We start from the raw sequence: 18485 nt of genomic DNA, 5'->3' as shown, positions 1-18485 counted from the left end.
CATTGGAATACAAGTCTGGATCAGTTAGCCACTTGATGGAATTTGAAAAGTCAAATATGTTTCAAATTGCTAGCGGCACGATCCTGGTATACCCGGATTTATCGCAGTCAAAAAATACTGTCTTTCCGTGCCTTACCCGGACTTGAGGTAGCAAGATCAACAGCATTGGACTAAATTTAAACAGGAGTCGATCATAATACTGTAGCCATGTTGTTATGTGATCAGATGCAGAAGTTTGCCACTGTCACGAAGTATACAGATATGGTATGTGGGAGCCGCTGCGGGACGGTGGATATTTCTAAGTATGACGATCTGCAACTTATTTCTTAACTACACCAAAACCCCTGAGCTTTTACAACGTTGCGCTGTTGCGTATCTCCTAGTTGTTTATGATCTCAATTTGTTTTCTTTTAGTTTATACTAATCTGTATTACTTCTCACATCTGATGATAATGACGCGACTGATAGAACTACCAAGCTGGAAGCTTTCCAAATACAGGTTTGTTATGTTGCTTGAAAGAACCTACCCGGGACTTGACAGTGGATCATGGTAATTAAACATGACATCCAACCAACATTACTGGGTCATGTCTTTATTCTGAATTTTCAACGGTAAATTAATTGCGGAGGATATAATCCGGACACATTAAAACGTCCACAATTAACCACTCGGACCGTAGTAATGTCTATGCTTCTTGATAAGAACGGCGACTATGGCTTTGTCCCTCCCGAAGGCAACCTGAACCATGGCATCATCGCATCAGCAGATCAGACGAATCCACACGGAAGACGGGCCATGCACGTGTCGTCTCTTGTTCCTGACGATTAGACTAAACCAGATACTCACCAAGAATCGGACAAATTACCAAAGGCCGCAGGAGAGATAGATCAAGAAAGGGGTCACCAGGGGTTGTACCCCTGTCGTAGATCATTGATGCGACACCAACAATACCTACCCCCTGCATCGCCACAAGCGGGCGTTGGATCAACTAGAGTTAAAAATGCAACGCCATGCGGCTCACTAACCTTGTTTCGCCTCCAAAGCCGTTGGACGGAAACCACGCGAGTCCCTAGCAAGTAACGGATGTACGGAGTATCGCTGTAGAGAGCCACCATTCTCCGGTACTATTCCCTTCGCAGTTACGATTCTTTTATGCAATGTGGTGAATGTTACTTTGACGATGGGTTCAGACGGTTGAAGATTGCGCCGAATTGCAACATCTTCACTGCAGATCCAAGAAAGTCATCTATAACGTCTTGGCTATAGCTGTAATTGGTTCTGGAAGTTGTTATTTCTGGAATTTGTGTGACTCTCCTTGATACAGTTGCATCGCATATGCCTGTAATCATATGTTCGTAGCCTCGGTATATGGGCACTGCCGACGTCGACATAGGAAGTATCTGCATGGATGTTTCGGCTGAGAATGCAGGACTCTCGGTATATCCAACTGTTTAAATACGCAAGACATGTCTACCGTTTTCTTTTTCCAGTCATCAGTCGATCTCTGACCAGTCATTCCTTCCTTAGTCCTTCTTTGACGACTAGACCTATCGCATTACAGGGAAACCACTCCTTTAGTTCCCTTGTTTAAGTTTTTGTTTACTGGATCTCGATTAATTAATTAATTCACCATGAGACAATCCTTCCTCACCGGCCTTCTGGCCGCCCCCCTGTCTGCCTATGCAGTTGCCCTTACTGGCTACGAGTACATCGTTGTCGGTTCTGGTGCTGGTGGTGGTCCTCTGGCCGCCCGCCTCGCCATGGCTGGCCACAAGACCCTCCTCATCGAGGCTGGTGATGACTACGCCACCACCAACTACACCGTCCCTGCCTACTCAGCCAACGCTTCCGAAGACCCCGAGATCTCTTGGAACTTCTTCGTCAAGCACTACGCCGACGATGAGCGACAGGCTCGTGACTTCAAGACCACCTACGACACCCCCAACGGAGAGTACACTGGTCTCAACCCTCCCGCTGATGCCAAGCTCAAGGGTACTCTGTACCCCCGTACTCAGGCTCTCGGTGGCTGCACTGCTCACAACGCTCTGATCGCTGTGTACCCCCACCAGTCTGATTTTGAGTACATTGCTTCTCTCACTGGCGATGACTCTTGGTCCGCTGAGAACATGCGAAAGTACTTCGTCAAGGCTGAGGACAACAACCACCTTCTCCCCGGTCAGCCCGGCCACGGTTACGATGGATGGTTGAGCACCGAGAATGCCCCTCTCAGCATCCCTCTCGGTGATGCTCAGCTCATGAGCCTCCTCGTCGGAGGTGCCACTGCCCTCTCCGAGGTTAGCGGTGAGCTTCTCACCATGGAGACTCTCATTGCTGGCGATGCCAACGCCGACTCTCTCGCCCGTGACCAGAAGGCTGGTTACTACCAGATCCCTCTCTCCACCAAGTCCGCCAGCCGTGTTGGACCCCGCGAGTTCATCCTCTCTGTCCGCGATGCCAAGTTCGAGAACGGCACCAAGCGATACCCTCTCGATGTCCGCACCAACGCCTACGTTACCAAGGTTATTATTGACGAGTCTGAGGACACTCCCCGTGCTACTGGTGTTGAGTTCCTTGACGGCAAGCACCTCTACAGCGCCAGCCCTCTCTCCACCGGTGCTGCTGGTGTTGCTGGTAACGCTACCGCTTCTCGTGAGGTCATTGTCGCTGGTGGTGTCTACAACACTCCCCAGATCCTCAAGCTCAGTGGTATTGGACCTGCTGATGAGCTGAAGAAGTTTGACATCCCTGTCGTTGTCGATCTCCCCGGTGTCGGTACCAACCTCCAGGACCACTACGAGATCAGCGTCCAGGGCAACACTCCTGAGAACTTCACTGCTTTCGACGGCTGCACTTTCAGCCTCTTCACTGATGAAGACCCTTGCCTTGACCGCTGGAGGAGCCCTGTCCTCGGTGACCACGGTATCTACTCCTCTTCCGGTCTCGCTGCCACCATGTTCTACAAGTCTTCCACTGCTGAGAAGGACAACTTCGACATCTTTGCCTTCGGTGGACCCGTCAACTTCCGTGGTTACTTCCCTCAGTACGCCGTCAACGCCACCATCGAGCATGACTGGTTCTCCTGGGCCATCCTTAAGGCTCACCCCCGCAACACCGCTGGCAACGTTCTCCTCCGCTCCGCTGACCCTCTCGATACCCCCGACATCACCTTCAACTACTTCGACACTGGCAACGGTGACTCCGACAAGGATCTCCAGGCCATGTACGAGGCCGTTGATCTTGCCCGTAAGGCTATCGCCAGCCAGCCTGTCAAGGTCCAGGAGGCTCTCCCTGGTGACCACGTCAAGACCCAGGAGGACATTGAGACCTACATCAAGGACAACACCTGGGGTCACCACGCTTCTTCCACTTGCCCCATCGGTGCTGATGATGACAAGATGGCTGTCCTTGACTCCAAGTTCCGCGTTCGCGGTGTTGCTGGCCTTCGTGTCGTTGACGCTTCCGTCTACCCCCGCATTCCCGGTACTTTCACCGCTGTGTCTACCTTCATGGTGGCTGAGAAGGCTGCCGACATCATGATCGCTGAGCTTGAGGAGTAAGTCAGTGGCGCTAAATAAGATAGATGTGATAAAGAGACTCATGTAGTATAATGCAAGATCCAATTTCGATACCCATATGCATAGTTCCATGTGTGATTTCATCATGCTGTCTGATACGTTCGTTGTGATATGCCTGAAGATGTATTTTAGGGACTCAAAAGCCGACATCTATCTTCTGGCACAGTTCCAGGCTTGGAGCAACACAAGCTAACGAAGAGAAGTTGATCTATTAATTCTACTCTAGCCAAATCTAAGCAAAGCCCAGGTTGAGTGTATAGTTCAAAGGCGTCACACCAGTGATGTACACATGACTTCCCCCCAAAGTCAAGTTACCTCCGTGCCAGCTATATTGTTCACCAGCATCATTCTGAATTAGTCCCATACCATTTCCAGGTCCGAAAGTAATCTTGTTATCACCCATAGTATACTCTCCCTCTCCTTCCGCAAGACGATAAATAGTGGTGTTATCACTGTCGACAAACTCCTTCACGCCCTTGAACTTTCCACCCTCTCGGAATGTCAGTTCAAAAGTAAGCTCGACATCATCCTCACCAGTGACCTGAAAGTTGAGGTCGTAGCCAGCCTTGGTGGGGCTGATCTCGACTTCGGTCTTGAGACGGCGCATGCTAGCAGGGCGGTTCTCAAAGTCAAGCATAGCGTAGAAGCGACCGTCCACAGAACGAGACAGCTTGTATGTACCATTCTCATCGCGACGCTCAGATGGCATGGGGAGATAGTACGGAACCTCGATCTCGCTTCCCAGCTTGATAGTGCCGTCATCAGACACATTAACTCCATTGGATCGGAAATGGCCCATGCTAAAGAAATTGGCGCTGAGACGAACGGCTTCAAGAACAGCCTTTCCGTTCCATGCGCGGAACATGGTTGGGTTGGTAGACAGACCCGATCCCATACGGTTGTAAAATTCGGCCTTTTTACCATCGATGTACCAGTCTGAACCACCAAATGCAGAGACTGTCAAGTTTCCGCGTCGTGCGCGTACGAGACCAGCTGAAGTGTAGTGCTTTTCGAAATCGACGAATGGGTCTTCTGGTTCAGGTAGTTGGGCAGCGAGTTCAGGACGCTCCATCAAGTTAGCCAGGAAATCACCCAGTTGTGGACCGACGAGTTCTTCGATCAGGCGAGCCATCGCAGCAAAACGGCCGTTGTTGTCGAGGAGAGCAAGCTCACGGAATTGAGGGTAGAAGTTACCCATGTTGACGACAGGAGGTTGGGCTTGATCCTGGCGACGGCTTTGGATGACTTCCATCTCGCCATTGGGTTCCGCGTGCTCAATGGCTAGCTCGAGGTTCATGCGGACGTATTCGATCAGGTCGGTGTAGTTGAGCTCATGAGCAACGGTCAAGAGCGAAGGGTTTGACACAGCCGAGTAATAGTTGGGGCTTCGCTCGGAGTAAATACCATCAGCGTCGATGTCGATTCCTTCTGCAAGCCACTCATCAATCCTCTTGACGTAGCTTTCATTCTCTGTGATGCTAGAAATACGCGCCAGAGCGCTACAAATCTTCCATCTATGGTTAGGCGTGTGAATTCCGCCCTTAGCAAGACCAGGACCAGCTTTGACGAGAAGACCACGAATGACATCTGCGAAAGGCTGCGAGGCTTCGTGATCATCCTTTTCAAGAATGCGTACCATGATACCAAAGTCTTCAATCAAGAAGCCAGTATCAGGTGGCGAGTGGCGATTGCCGACGGTGTATGTACCATCGTCATGCTGAACTTTCTGAAGGACATCTAGCATCTCCTCGATGTGAGGCACCAGGGTCTCATTGTGGAAGTATGTCGAGTTTGGCCATAGGAAAGGTACGACCAATTGACGGACCGCGCGGGTGAGGGATCTTGGTGAGCCGGTTAAAGATGTATTCTTGTTGTCAAGAACACCTTGGACTTGTGAGTCGGCGGCCTTGGTGAGGAGTTTTAGACTGGTCCAGTCACGAGGAGCTTCCGATGATGCATTGGCAGTAGCATAGAGAAAAGCCACACCGAATGCCTTGATGGCGATAGAGATGCGAAGGAGATGCATTGTGGAGTTCCCTGTCAACTATCTCATCAGAGACTGGGATGAGTCCAACAGTTTATATAAGACTATTTCTGCTGCCAAGACCTCGGTTCGGCGCAAGGTACACCGACACACACAGTCTACGGTAAACATCGCCAGTTTTACCGGTAGTCAACCCTCGAATTTTTCCCCCAATTCACTGGAAATATTTCCCCGCGGGGGAGCTTCTTAAACACCTTCTTTTTTCAGGTTAGGCTGTGGGGCAGTTATCACTACAGCCTCTTGAATTAACAAGCTTAATATTAAGAAAACAGGCTTGGCTTAGGCTAGCCAGGTTCCCCGCGAGCACTAACATTGCCGGTCTTCTCGCCGAAATGAAGGACAATACATTAACAACAAAATCTACTCGCTTCTCGTCTTGTTACGTTTTCCTCCGAAAGCCTCCTTCACAATTCTGTTCTGTCGTATGATCTCATCTCTCGCTCCATCCCATGTACTTCTCTTACCTGTATCAAAATACCGAAACATGTGAGCTGTCTCAACACCATGATTCATCAAATTGTACATCTTTCGATCCTCCCACCAAAACTTCCAACCTGCCAATCCCCAGCCTAGATTCTCCATCCCAGTTCCAGCTTGTTTATGCATCCATGGCTGAAATTCGTACTGTTTGACCATGCTTAGATCTACAGTTGGCTCTCTTGCCCAGTTTGACGCTAGCCATCTGTGATGGTCGTCGACCCATTCTTCCATCTCGTTGTAAGTAGGAAGATCGCTTACTCCGCGCCATATGTTCGAGATAGCCATGTTCATGACGTCGCTGAAGGAAAACCCGTTATTTTTACCATATGCTGAGTAGCAGAGCATAACACAACTGTCTGCATATTTCGGCGGGAAGACGTTCATGTAAAGACGATGAATAGCAGGACCTCCGTAGTTGGGTGATTTTGGACCTGTCTTATCAACAAATGGTGCTAGGGAAAAATCGCCTTGATAGCCAGTAGTGAAGATAACACTATCAACGTCGTCGATTATCGTTCCATCCTCAAACTCGATTGACTTTCCACCCATAAATTGCTTGATTCCATGTAAACTCGTCACGCTTCCATCTTTCAGAAGAGGGAGGACATGCTCAATGAGTCCGGGCAGACTTAATGTGAGGTCCTTGAATTCCTTGAGGCGCCACGCTGGATCGAGCTTCATGCCGGCCATCTGGGACGATAGTAGCTTAGCTACTGTGTTTGCTAAGAATCTCCACGCGTTTGGAAATTTCCTTGCGATCCACTGACTTATCACGCGGCGCCTCCATGAGACTAAGAGATCGGCTGGTGTTCCTTTTCGAAACCGCTTGACGATAATTTGCCCGCTTCTATGGGAGATGTAGACCTTTTTGGCCACAGACACTACTTGGGGTGCGATTTCGTCTGTTGTGGTGGCTAAGCCGAGGATCACCACCGTCTTGTCTTTGAAAGGTTTGGAGCTATAATTCGACAGTCAGTATGTTTGTGAATTTGTCTCTCTGTGGGACACTGACCTTCGATATTGCTGTGCGTGCATAATATCTCCCTCGTAATCCTGTTGTCCTGGAAAGACTGGCATTTTCCTCATTGTTTGATAGCCATGGCAAAAAGCAACCTTGTCGAAATGGTGCGTATCTATTTGTCCACTCCCAACATTCTCAACTTGGACATCCCATCCGTTATCTTCCTTGTTGCGATTTACAACCTTAACGCTGGTATCAAATGTGATGTGTTTTAAAAGTCCAAAGTGTTCGGCGTAGCCTTGCATGAATTCTTGAAAGTCCCATGTACTCAGATGGACTGGATACTCTGCCAGGGATTAGCGACCGATGCACGCTTTTCTCCGTCAGCATCTTACTGTCTGGTATAGGATAGTCCGTAAATCCGCATGTGTATTTGCTGATATTTGCACTCGTTGTTTCCAAAGCTGACGTCCAACCGTGCTTTGCGTCGTAAGCCCATAGCCCGCCAACTTGACTTCGCCTTTCGAATAGAGTAGCGTTGAATCCGTCTTGAAGTAGCTGCTTGAGCATAGTGATGCCGGTTGGTCCTTCAGATATGTTAGCGTTGCGTTCTGTTATCACTTGGTCTGGGTACGTACCGGCACCGATCACGGCGACACTGGCGCGACTCATCATGGTCGTGAATATCGGTTGATTGATTTGGGTTAATCGGGGGATTTCCCACCGGAAATGGTGGCATATTTATAAGACCAACTTATCCAAATCCCACGGATCTTGGGGAGTATCTTTGATTGGTGCTATATAATAAGCGGCAACTTTTGGAGTACGTAGCGAGACGCGCAAGACGCTATTGGGCTAGTCTAAAATCTTACGTGAGGTAGATCTATGGCAATTTTGTTGATAGCTTGATAATAAGACCTAAATGACCTATAGCCGTCATAATAAGTATCCGAGAGTCGATCGCGATGTACAAGCATAGAACAGGATACAAGGCAGCTAATGGCTTTTTCATTAGGGCTATCGCATATGAATACATTTCCAAGTATAGACATTCCTATTATTCCGATACATCCGAGTATAAAAGGGATTAGGTCGCTACAGACTTGATAAAACTTCAATTTATGCCAACAATAAATCGATCATCTGACGAGGCTCAGCTTCCCAAGCCAATTTATCCACGCGTCCAATTCCTTGTCGATGAGCGACGCCATCCTTCCACTCAATAAACAAGACGTTGTAGAACTCATACTTCTCTAGTTCTCGACTTTTCAATGCATCATATTCGTCAAGACGAGACCAGCCACCCGCACTCGAGTCGATATATCCTTTAGATATTGCTACCAATTCGCACTCGACTTTCTTAATCAACAGTCGCCACAGTATTGTTCGGGTCTGAACGCGCAGGCAACCGACCCAGGTTTGCTCGCTGTTGCAGATATTAACGACGGCTTCTTCTTCAAGCCTATCCACAGCTTGTCCGTATGATTCGGGGATATTATAGAAGAATGCTCTCTCCGTTTGAGTTGTTATCACAAACGAAGAGTCTTTTTTGATAAAAACCTCCTCTTCGTTAGTGACTAGAGGAATAGGATACTTGAATCTGCGCTGCGGGTCAAATGGATGGTAGAATAGATCCCCTTCTCTTTCCCAACCTGGAGGTAGCTCAGGGGTCTCGTTACGACAGCAATCTTTGAACTCGTCGAGGTCATTTGAAATGAGTCTGTCACCTGTCTCTTCTTTAACATACCACGAGCAAATTGACTCAGTAAACAATCCATCCAATACACCCGCTGGAGGACGCTTTCGGTTCCATCGAGAATTCCACTCTTGTTGATAAGCGACATGCAGCGGTGCATAAGTGCGTCTGTCACCCTGTTCCGCCGCCTGGCCGGAGGAAGAGCCTACCAGGTATGAAAAGCCACTCGCCCAGGGTGAAAGATCTGCAGAGATCTTCTGGTCAAGGCAGACCATCCAGGACCAACTGGGAATGGACGCTTCGCCTACTTTAGAACTCTGAGATGCTGGGCCAGACGGTCTCCACAGGAGAGTAACATCGAATGCAACTTCAGGGAGGCCAAATAGGAATCCACCTGGGAACGAGTGTGCTAAAGCTGTCGTGATACCAGCAAACGCTGGAAGAATGTCGCTCGAGAAGGACAATTGTCTGCGACTATAGCTGGTTGCCAACTGATGGAACTCTTGCAAGTCCGGCCATAAAGAATAACGAAACCCACGAGCATTTGGGTTGTGCGTCCCAAGGCAGCTTGTTTCACCGATATCTGCAAGTTGCATCCGCTCATGCCATATTGCACAGTGACATTCCCAAGTCAACTCATTCCGGTGAAAGAAGAGTGACCTTTGTGAGAACACGAGTTCTTGCAATGTCCATCCTCGCTCATTCCATGGTGACCACGCTATTAGGCCGTAGTGGTCCATGTTTGCTCTTTCTGGCCAGACATTGTAATACATCGAGGGAGAAACTTCCTTGATCCCTTTCAGTCCTTCTTCAGCGCTGTAGGCTGCTGTAGCGACGATTGTGAAGTACGCATTGCCGTATATAAATGCCATTTGACTGATTTGTTCTTGCTTCGTCTCATAATCATCTTGCACAATGCAAAGACGATCGACCCAGATGTACTCTTCGCCAATGAGGCGTACTAATTCCACCGCATGTTGAATTGTAGCAGGGACCTCTTCCCACATATTTTCAAGCGCGTTGATCTCCTGGAACGAGTCAAGGTTGCTTAACAGCAATTGCAAATCGTGGCCTGTCGACCTTCCCCAAACGTAGCTGAGAGCTACATATTGGCAGCCAGGCTGAAAGGGCACTATGCGTTTCTCTGATACATGAATCAACCAATTCGGCAACCCTTGTGTTTCGTGGAGCAGGCGAGATCTTTGGCAATGGTCTCCATGATTTTCGTTGCATGCTTTGATCCAAGAGCTGATGGTGTTCAAGTCAATCCACCTCGGCGCTGGTGGCGTAGGGGGTTTGCGGGGTTTAGGCTCACGCCGAGAACGTAGGTATTCTGGGTCTCTTGGAGCAGGCATGGCACGAATTGATAGATATTATGGCTTCTGTTCCAGGGTTACTAATGGCTACTATCGCGCGCCAACGTGATAATGGATCAATTTTTTTCATTCTCGGCCGTCTTTGATAAGGAAATGGATGATTTGATGACGTAGACTAGTTCAGTCTTAGGTTGAAACAAACAAGCTCAGCCACATCCAAACGTGATGCTTGTTGCCAGCTCGAGCACTGATTGGCATTTCAAGTCTGTCGTTCAATTAATGTTTCTGTCTATTAAAACTCTAAAGCATCATTAATTCATGAATGGCCAATTGGAATGTTGTCGCTAGCATAGGCAAAAAGAAATGAGATATCCCTCGAACACAAGAGTTTGGACAGTACCTCCGGGAGGCAAATGGCTAAGGGTCCATGCTACAAAAACAAAGATCTTTGGTTCCAACGTGCTACCAACCCGTTGTCGATCGATCTTGCGTTACATATTCAGTCACAGTTTCTATCTTTCTTTTTACTATATGTTTCCTGCAACGCCTTATCTTGCAGATTATATGCATTACCCTGGCATAAACAATCAATTTTATCTTAATACAAACGCCCTAATCGCCTTGCAATCTGTTAACTATAGTGTGATTTGCACTGTAACCCCCCTTTCCTTTGGTTCCCCGTAAAGAAACATTTAATCATTAAGTAACATGAGCCCCGCCGACTTTGTGTAATAGAATCTACCCACTGTTGTCACTCTAAGATTATTGGGCAACAGCAATGCAAGTTACAAAATCGATAATCGTATTTACTAGAGCCAGTCTAATTATATACATAAGTAAAGCACTCCCCTATACATCTTCCACCATCAACCTCTTCTCGCTCTCGTCAAATCAATTAACAAGAAGCTCCTCCAGAAGGAATTCCCTTGCACTTGTCAGACTTCTTACCACCGGTAACCTTGTTGTTGGTCCAAGTCCAGTTCTTGCAGTTAGCGCAGAGAATGTAGACATTGGTGCCGCTGGACTTGACCGAACCAGTGACCTTGTTGATGGTGACATCAGTGATGGGAACACCAGTGGTAGGGGTGCCAGTGGGGGAACCATTCTCGTAGTCCTGCTCAATGACGATACCGTACTTGGCAATGTTGCTAAGAGTGATAGAATCGTACTTGACGTCGGAAACGGAACCTGTAGCTCCAGAAACGGTCTTGATGCGAACACCGTTGTCGGAGTTGGAGATGGACGAGTTGAGAATGCGAACGGTCTTGACATCGTTGTTGGATCGTCCACCAACTGATCCGATGGACAGACCGTGACCACCACTGCAGTTACCACCGGTGAAGGTGATGTTGGTACCAGAGTTAATGGCGAGGCAGTCATCCTGGTTCTTGACGACAGCGCCAGAGATGTACACACCAGTAGAGGAGCCGACATCGAAGGCATCAGTGTTGTGTCCACCCTGGGTGTCTCCCAGAGAGTTGTCCATGTGGACGTCATAGACACCGAGGTTGGTGACTCCGTTGATGCTGAAAGCTTGAACGGGAGTGTTGATAACGTTCAAGCTCTTGATGTTGGAGTTTGTGAGTGAGTGTGCGCTGAAGAACTTGGGCTTGGTCTTGCCACCGTTGCTGCCCTTTGTGTCCCACCAGCGTTGACCTTCACAGTTAATGGAGTGGCCGGAAGCACCTTCGATGAGAAGATTGTTTCCGGTGAAGGAGATCAGGGGACCTTCCCATTCCTTGTAGCCAAAGGTAGTCTTTCCTTGGAAGATGACCTATAGGATGTTAGAAAATGTGCTGTTCTGTAAAGCAGGGAGACTTACATGAGTGCCATCCTTGAGCTTGGTAAGATCGAGGGTAGTGCCAGCAGGGACGGCAATGTTGTTGAGAATAATGGTTGAGCAGCTCGCCTTGCCCTTGATAGCAGAAGCAGCATCAGTAAAGGTGCAGCTGGCTCGGGGCTCAATTGCGGGATGAGCAAAGGCTGAGGCAACAAGGCCGCTGACAAGAAGGATGGAAGAGAACATGATGAAGCAGTTAAGATCAGAGAGTATGTACTATTGAAAGGAAGAGATGAATTGATTGATATTGAAGATAGAAACTACTTGGATGAGGATTTCAGTTCTTTTATCTCTGGCTAACAACACCTGATGAAACCGACTACAACGTACGTCTTGATGCCGTACAGCCGTGATGAAGGCCCGTGTCAATGTCTAGAACGTGTAACCATCAACGATTACACGGATCGTGCTCCACCGTCTCATTAATTTCCTGGGGTTAAGATGGGAACGCTAACCCCCGATCGATACAAGGGTCTGTTTGATTGGTGGATAAGAATTCTCCTCAGCCTCTGTCAAGTTTCAGAATCTAGTCCAATTTCGATGAATATCGGATGCGCGGCACTCTGATGATACTCTGAGTCGTGTGAGATGATAAGATTGGGGGTAAACATATGTGAATGGTTGCATTACGAGGAATTTCGATCTGGTTATAGCTTCACAGCTTTGGGGGAAGGAGAACGGCATTTGTGTTCATTTGTGGAAACAGCTGCATGAATATGCCGGCTTTCCAAATTCAGACTAATTTACATCGTTGCGAGGTAGGTATTGGATGATCACTGACGGGATACTTGTGGGGGGATGGGGAACATACAGTTTGTGGTGAGGTGACGATTTCGCCATCTCATTCTGTCTATTTTCCTTTCCGCAAAACTTCTTTGCAAGATTGAGATAGACATACTTTACACTCAATTATAAATAATCTACTAATAAATACGATATATCATTTGGAAACTTCGAAGGGAACCGCAGTGCTTTAGTGTATTCCAACCATCGATGATTGTTCAAGACACACATGATAGTTGAATTAGCAGAGTATGTTTACGTGCAATTGTCAATCTACCCTATGGCAAAATAGGGGTATAAATGCATAATTTAAACAAGGAGTAAGAAAAAATTCAGGTGATAATCCAAGTATATTCGTTATCAAGACGGATTAAAGAAAACCACCCTTGACACTTTGTATTATTAATAAGGTATTGTTTGCTGTCTAAATACTGATTGTTTGTATTTAAACGTCGCGGTTTTGAAAAGTTCGAGGCAAGCCCAGAGACCCCTTTAATTACGTGACAAAGCCCAACGATATCACGTGATAAATCACATGATGAACGCATAGCTTCAGCCTGACACTCACCACTCAGCTAAACCCATGCATGTCACTGGCAGGAGATTTATCTTTGAACTTTGGGTGGATAGATTGCTTTTTTCTTCTGCAATAATTTCCTTGTTTGAAGCATTTCAACATCAACCCGACAAAGCTGCAATCACTTCATGCACATCACAGTACGTATTGTTTCTTTTTGAAACAGCTGAAAAATTAGATGAAACAACACCACATCCCGGAATGTGGGCGGCTGAGGCTTGGCTTTAGACTAGTACAGATTCGTCACATCCTGATCGATGATCACCAGGAAGTTGAAACAAGGTTGTGGTGGCTGTGTTTACTTGTAGAAATCCTTTCACCGCGATTACCGGATGATGCATGAATCGCATCAAATCACTTGGATCCTTTTAGATCCTGATGGATGACTATCTGTTATGCTTATTTCCCTAGTGGGGGTCTCATCTTGGTCGGCATATCATGCTATAGTAAAGCAAGGAATCGTGAAAGAGACAATGACTTTGTGTTTCATTAAGCAGAACACAAGCCATCTCGAATGAATCTTCATCTTGGATAAGATCGCTCATCTAAACTGCCGAGGTTTGACATCAAACCACGTTGTCACCTTCCATTCCATGCCAAGAAACTAGAAGCCAGGGCGCTTACGACACCACCCAGCGCGTATTGGCCATGGGACCTGACTAGGCAATTCTCAATCCAAGATCGACAAAAGATTCCCAATCTGGCTTCCAGTGAAGCTTGCTCAAAGACATGCTTATCCGATTTTAATGACTAGTGTTCTGTCATTAAAAACTTGGCGGTTAGACTTTTGACTGTGATAGGATATCACAGTATTAAACTAGGCCAGGGGCTTTGTTCATAATCTTCGCAGGGATGTCGATCCGTTTGATAACTTAAAACTTTTAGGTCTTGGCAGAATGAATCCTCCATGTTGGCTATGTGGACTGGGGTTTGTTGAATCTTGTTTAAAAAGGAGTGTTGTCTCCTCAATTGGCTTCTGGTCGATCAAGCACAACTTCATTCATTCTTCTTTTCATTCATTTCTAGGGCACTTTTGATAAGTGACTCCATAACTTTCATTCAAACAATCACTCTCATTACATATTTCCAACTTTACAATTTCAAGTCAACAATACTTCATCATGTCTCGATACCTCATGCTCAGCGCCGCCCTTCTGGCCTCTAATGTTGCTGCTCACGGCTACCTCAACACCTTCACTCTCGACGGCACTGACTACCAGGGTTTCAGCCGCTGGAACCCCTCTCCCGACCCCAACGCTATCGGATGGAGCTTCTCCACTGAAGATGAAGGGCCAGAGATGGACATCTCTAGCCCTGACTTTGTTTGTCGTCGTGATGCTGAGGCTTCCAAGAACTATGGTAAAATCGCAGCTGGTTCCAAAGCCTCCTTCTTCTGGACCTCCGACGATAAGGATATCAACCCCAACGGCTGGGCCGAGTCTCACCGTGGTCCTGTCATCACCTACATCGCCCCTTGCAACGGCGACTGTACTTCCGTAGACAAGACACAGCTCAAGTGGACCAAGATCGCTGAAGAAGGTCTTGTCTCTGGTCCTGCCAACACTGAAGGTGTCTGGGCTACCGACAAGCTCCGTGAGAATGGCGGTGTCAACTCTGCTACAATTCCCTCTTCCATCGCACCTGGAAAGTACGTTATCCGCAACGAGCTCATTGCTCTTCACCGTGCTCATCTCTCTGAGCCTGAGTTCTACATGCAGTGTGGTAACATCGAGGTTACTGGCTCTGGTAACGATGATCTATCAGGCTCTGGTGTTGTCGCTTCTCAGATCTACAGCACGTCTGATTCTCAACTCTTTGGCTTCTCTGTTTACGACAACCAGGGCGATAACTGGCAGATTCCTGGCCCTGCTTTGTACGGTAGTGGTCAAGGTAAGCGATCAAAGGTCGCTATGAAGTTCCGTGGTTAGGCCACTCGTCAATTGACTTGATCATGTGGTTATCCTGTCGCAAGACGCAGGCATGTCTTGAATTATATATTACCCCTAGTGCGAGTACATATGTATTACTATATAAACAACAATAGATTAAAATCCGAATTCAATCTTGTGCATCTGATGACTATCTGCTTGGAATACCCAGTCCATTAGGCACGCCATCTCAGTCTTGAAGATCCCCGTTCTCATACACGCAACGATTAAGATGCTGATTTTACAACGTCTTCTCGAAAAACAACCCTCCACCGTGGCCCACTACATAAACTCGGGTTATCCTTCCTGAAAACGGTAAAAGACAATTTGATGTTCCGTCCCTCGTTCTTGGTTTCAATCGAAGTCTTCATCTCGCTTTGTGCATTGTTCAAAAAGTTCTGAACAACCGGCTGCTGGTAACCCAGCTGATCTGCCGAGAGAAAAAGATCCTTCCATAATGCATATACACTGGAGCTCCTCATATCAAGTAGTGTTCCCCTGAGAGCCCACTCTGTTGCGCCCTTGTGCCAGAAGCAGAGAAACAAAGATTTCGTGTTAAGCACAAACGCGCCCCAATTCTGATATGACCCATAAGGGCCAAAGAAGACGCTATCCTCCATGTCCCAGAACTTATTGGGCAGCTCAGTACTAGAGACAATTGCTATTTCGGGCGGCAGCTCGATCGTAACCATTGTGAAACGGCTGTATGAGACAAGATCAGAGTGGTTTGCCTTCAATAGAGGTCGCTGTATCCTTCGTTCGGGTAGTTTCGCGAGAAGAGTGACAGTGTGGAATATACTGCCGCCTGCAACTGCTGGGACTAGGCAAAAAGAAGTAGAAGCTGTCAATTTGCGGATGGTTCGGTCTTCCTCGAAGCCCCGCGCTCTCACAAACGCATTCGGACCAATTTTGCGCATGGGTATGGTCAAGAATTCTCCCTCGTAACCAGGAGCCATACAGTCCAGTTCCAGTACATATCGATACGTGATATCTTCGAGCCCGGGATAACTCAGCTCCGAATAGTCAAGCAAGTATACTCGGGCGCGAAGTCTGAGACCTTTGTTCGAGATGCTCATCTCGCCTTCATCCAGCAGAGAGTTTGCCACCGAGTACATCTTTGAGCACGAAGCGAAATGCTTCACCGAAGTAGCGAGAAACCCACAGTACTCCTCTGACGTGGAAAAAGGTGGCGTCCACGCAAGAAGACTTAAATCATACGTTGTTCTAATAATTTCTTCTTGAAGACGCCGAAATGCATTCTCGCCCTCTCCGTATAGCATTGGCATGTTGATGTTGCATATACCAAGCAAACAGTACGCCATGTCTTCTACACGAGTAGTCTGTCGATTTGCAGCCCACGAAAGTCGCTTAGCGATGCAAGCGGAGGAGATCGGAGCCATGTGGCCCAAAAACTCCTGTTCAATGGAAGTGATGTCCGAAAGAGAGCCCAAGAGGCTCCGTTTAGAGCCGATAAAGTCCCATGCTTGGTTGTAGAATGATATGGACGTAGGGGCAATCAGTTCCTGCAATGTCCACCCACGGGTGAACCACCTGCATTTCGCAAGTGGAAATTGTTCAACCTTATCGGATAGATACACATAACAGAATTTGGCCCTCTGATACCAGAGGAACATAGAGTTGATAGCTTCTGTGAGCTCGGCGCTGCTGGACTTATCGATACAGCAGGTATCTACCCACACATATTGGACTTTATCGGCGAGAGCTAGCTCACAAGTTTTGGTGATCTTTTCGTATCCTGTTTTTGATTTTGAAGACTTGGCGTTGCACTCTTGGAAGGTGACCTCTCCATCACCCTCCCAGGTGTGTGAGAGGATAGTGTATTCCGGTAGATCCCCATAGAATTCCTTGAAGGAGATACACTGAGTTTCAACTAAAACTTTGGCTTTGATGAGCCTCATTTTAATGGGACCAAAGGCTAAATGGACATACTTTGACTGAGAGGGGTAGACAAGCGGGGAAAATGAAAAGATAAGCGCTCATTCAAGCCGAGATATTATTCTCTGTTGAGCAGCTGAGCTGGCTTGTCACTCACTATTGGTGGCTGTACTGTGGCGTTGTATGCAGCCAAGCCCTTTTGGCAGTTGGCGAGTGCAATTGGATCTCCCTGAGTGACAGAAATGATGGATGTACCGTAGACTTTAATAAATGGGAAATTCATTGATGTATTAAATGCAGGCGTAAATGTACAAATTGGTTGAAATTCGGATTCCACAGGCCAGATACTTATTTTTGTCTGAGCTCGGTTAGAAACAAAAGAGTCCCCAGCGTTTGGCACGACCATTATTCCTACCATCGCGTCGGTCTTTCTTAATGATGTATAACAGCTGAGTCATGTTGTCGTGGATAACCGGTAAAGACGTCGACAGTCCCGGTGCTGCTCCCGCACAAGCAGGTAGATAAACGATAGCTTCCATTCCAGCATCCATAGCGCCATGAACATCACGAGTCATATCATCGCCGACCATGTACGGCCTGCCCTTCCCTTTCAGCATTTCAGGTGTGATATCGTACTCGCCCATTGCATGGTGAAAGATTCGTGAACCCGGCTTCTCCCACCCAAGTTCACAGGAAGCGAAAAGACGGTCGACCAATTGCGCAATTCCGATCTCGTCTATATTCTCCTGCTGGGAGTCTGTTAATCCCTTGGTTATGATGGTAATCTTGTATCCCATCTCCTGAAGTTTTATTAAAGTCTCTATCGTTCCGGGAGTAGCTCTTCGGGAATTTCGATATGCTTTCCTGTACCCGGCACCGAATGCTTCGACTTCTTTATCGCCATAGTCCCTAAGACCAATCAACGAAAAGAACCGGTGAATCTTTTTCTTTCTCTTATCTCTTCCTCCGTGAACTGGCTGTCGAGAAATAAGTTATAGGTTTTGTTACGCGCTATCAAGTAGGAAGTTATGAGTGTTTCGATAGAAAGCGTATCGGGAATTTTGATCGTGCGTCGAGCTTTAGTAATCGCGCATTGGAGGGAGTGGTTATCATCAAAGAGAGTCCCATCTAGATCAAAGAAGATGACCTTTGGTCGCGTTTTTGGTGTTTTTTTGCGTCATGGCGAAGATTTGCAGAGATTATCTGAGGCGATAGTCAAAGAGTTGTGAAGTTGATGTGTTTGTTGGGAGAACATTTAGAAGCCGAGCGGTTATTTATACATGACGAAAGCCATGTCCAAATCCGATAAAAAAGAATTGTTAAGAAGCCTTTAAAGCTTCACTAGGGTTGGGCCTCAGCCTATGCCTGCAAATATATAAGCTTTTGGA

The 18485-nt window shown here is 47.3% G+C and overlaps 6 protein-coding genes across 6 annotated transcripts; 2 read left to right on the top strand and 4 right to left on the bottom strand.

Moving 5' to 3' along the window:
• The first annotated feature begins 1502 nt into the window (after positions 1–1502).
• Positions 1503–3632, top strand: EDB82DRAFT_517809 (uncharacterized protein). The gene has a single exon (XM_025725458.2). The coding sequence runs from the start codon at positions 1633–1635 to the stop codon at positions 3556–3558; it is 1926 nt and encodes a 641-aa protein (XP_025594054.1). The 5' UTR covers positions 1503–1632; the 3' UTR covers positions 3559–3632.
• A 134-nt stretch (positions 3633–3766) lies between these two features.
• Positions 3767–5688, bottom strand: EDB82DRAFT_517808 (uncharacterized protein). Its single transcript, XM_025725457.2, has one exon. It carries the CDS (start codon positions 5600–5602, stop codon positions 3809–3811), a length of 1794 nt encoding a protein of 597 aa, XP_025594053.1. The 5' UTR covers positions 5603–5688; the 3' UTR covers positions 3767–3808.
• A 164-nt stretch (positions 5689–5852) lies between these two features.
• Positions 5853–10237, bottom strand: EDB82DRAFT_453270 (flavin-binding monooxygenase-like-domain-containing protein). The gene is made up of 5 exons (XM_025725455.2): positions 8191–10237; positions 7700–7728; positions 7457–7648; positions 7113–7407; positions 5853–7058 (listed from the first exon to the last, which is right to left on the bottom strand). Exons 1-5 carry the CDS (start codon positions 10110–10112, stop codon positions 5981–5983), a joined length of 3516 nt encoding a protein of 1171 aa, XP_025594052.2. The 5' UTR covers positions 10113–10237; the 3' UTR covers positions 5853–5980.
• A 731-nt stretch (positions 10238–10968) lies between these two features.
• Positions 10969–12099, bottom strand: EDB82DRAFT_435843 (glycoside hydrolase; the record flags this gene model as incomplete). The annotated part of the gene is made up of 2 exons (XM_025725453.1): positions 10969–11847; positions 11896–12099. 2 exons carry the CDS (start codon positions 12097–12099, stop codon positions 10969–10971), a joined length of 1083 nt encoding a protein of 360 aa, XP_025594050.1.
• Positions 12100–14394: 2295 nt separating this feature from the next.
• Positions 14395–15201, top strand: EDB82DRAFT_542066 (glycoside hydrolase; the record flags this gene model as incomplete). The annotated part of the gene is made up of 1 exon (XM_025725452.1): positions 14395–15201. The coding sequence occupies one exon, from the start codon at positions 14395–14397 to the stop codon at positions 15199–15201; it is 807 nt and encodes a 268-aa protein (XP_025594049.1).
• Positions 15153–17200, bottom strand: EDB82DRAFT_517803 (heterokaryon incompatibility protein-domain-containing protein). Its single transcript, XM_025725451.2, has one exon. The coding sequence runs from the start codon at positions 17118–17120 to the stop codon at positions 15429–15431; it is 1692 nt and encodes a 563-aa protein (XP_025594048.1). The 5' UTR covers positions 17121–17200; the 3' UTR covers positions 15153–15428.
• Between the last annotated feature and the right edge of the window lie 1285 nt (positions 17201–18485).

Source organism: Fusarium venenatum (assembly GCF_020744135.1).
Source record: "Fusarium venenatum strain MPI-CAGE-CH-0201 chromosome Unknown EDB82scaffold_4, whole genome shotgun sequence".
Classification (NCBI taxonomy): domain Eukaryota; kingdom Fungi; phylum Ascomycota; class Sordariomycetes; order Hypocreales; family Nectriaceae; genus Fusarium; species Fusarium venenatum.
The sequence above is the reverse complement of the archived record's forward strand: the minus strand, read 5'-3'. Positions and strand labels throughout refer to the sequence as shown.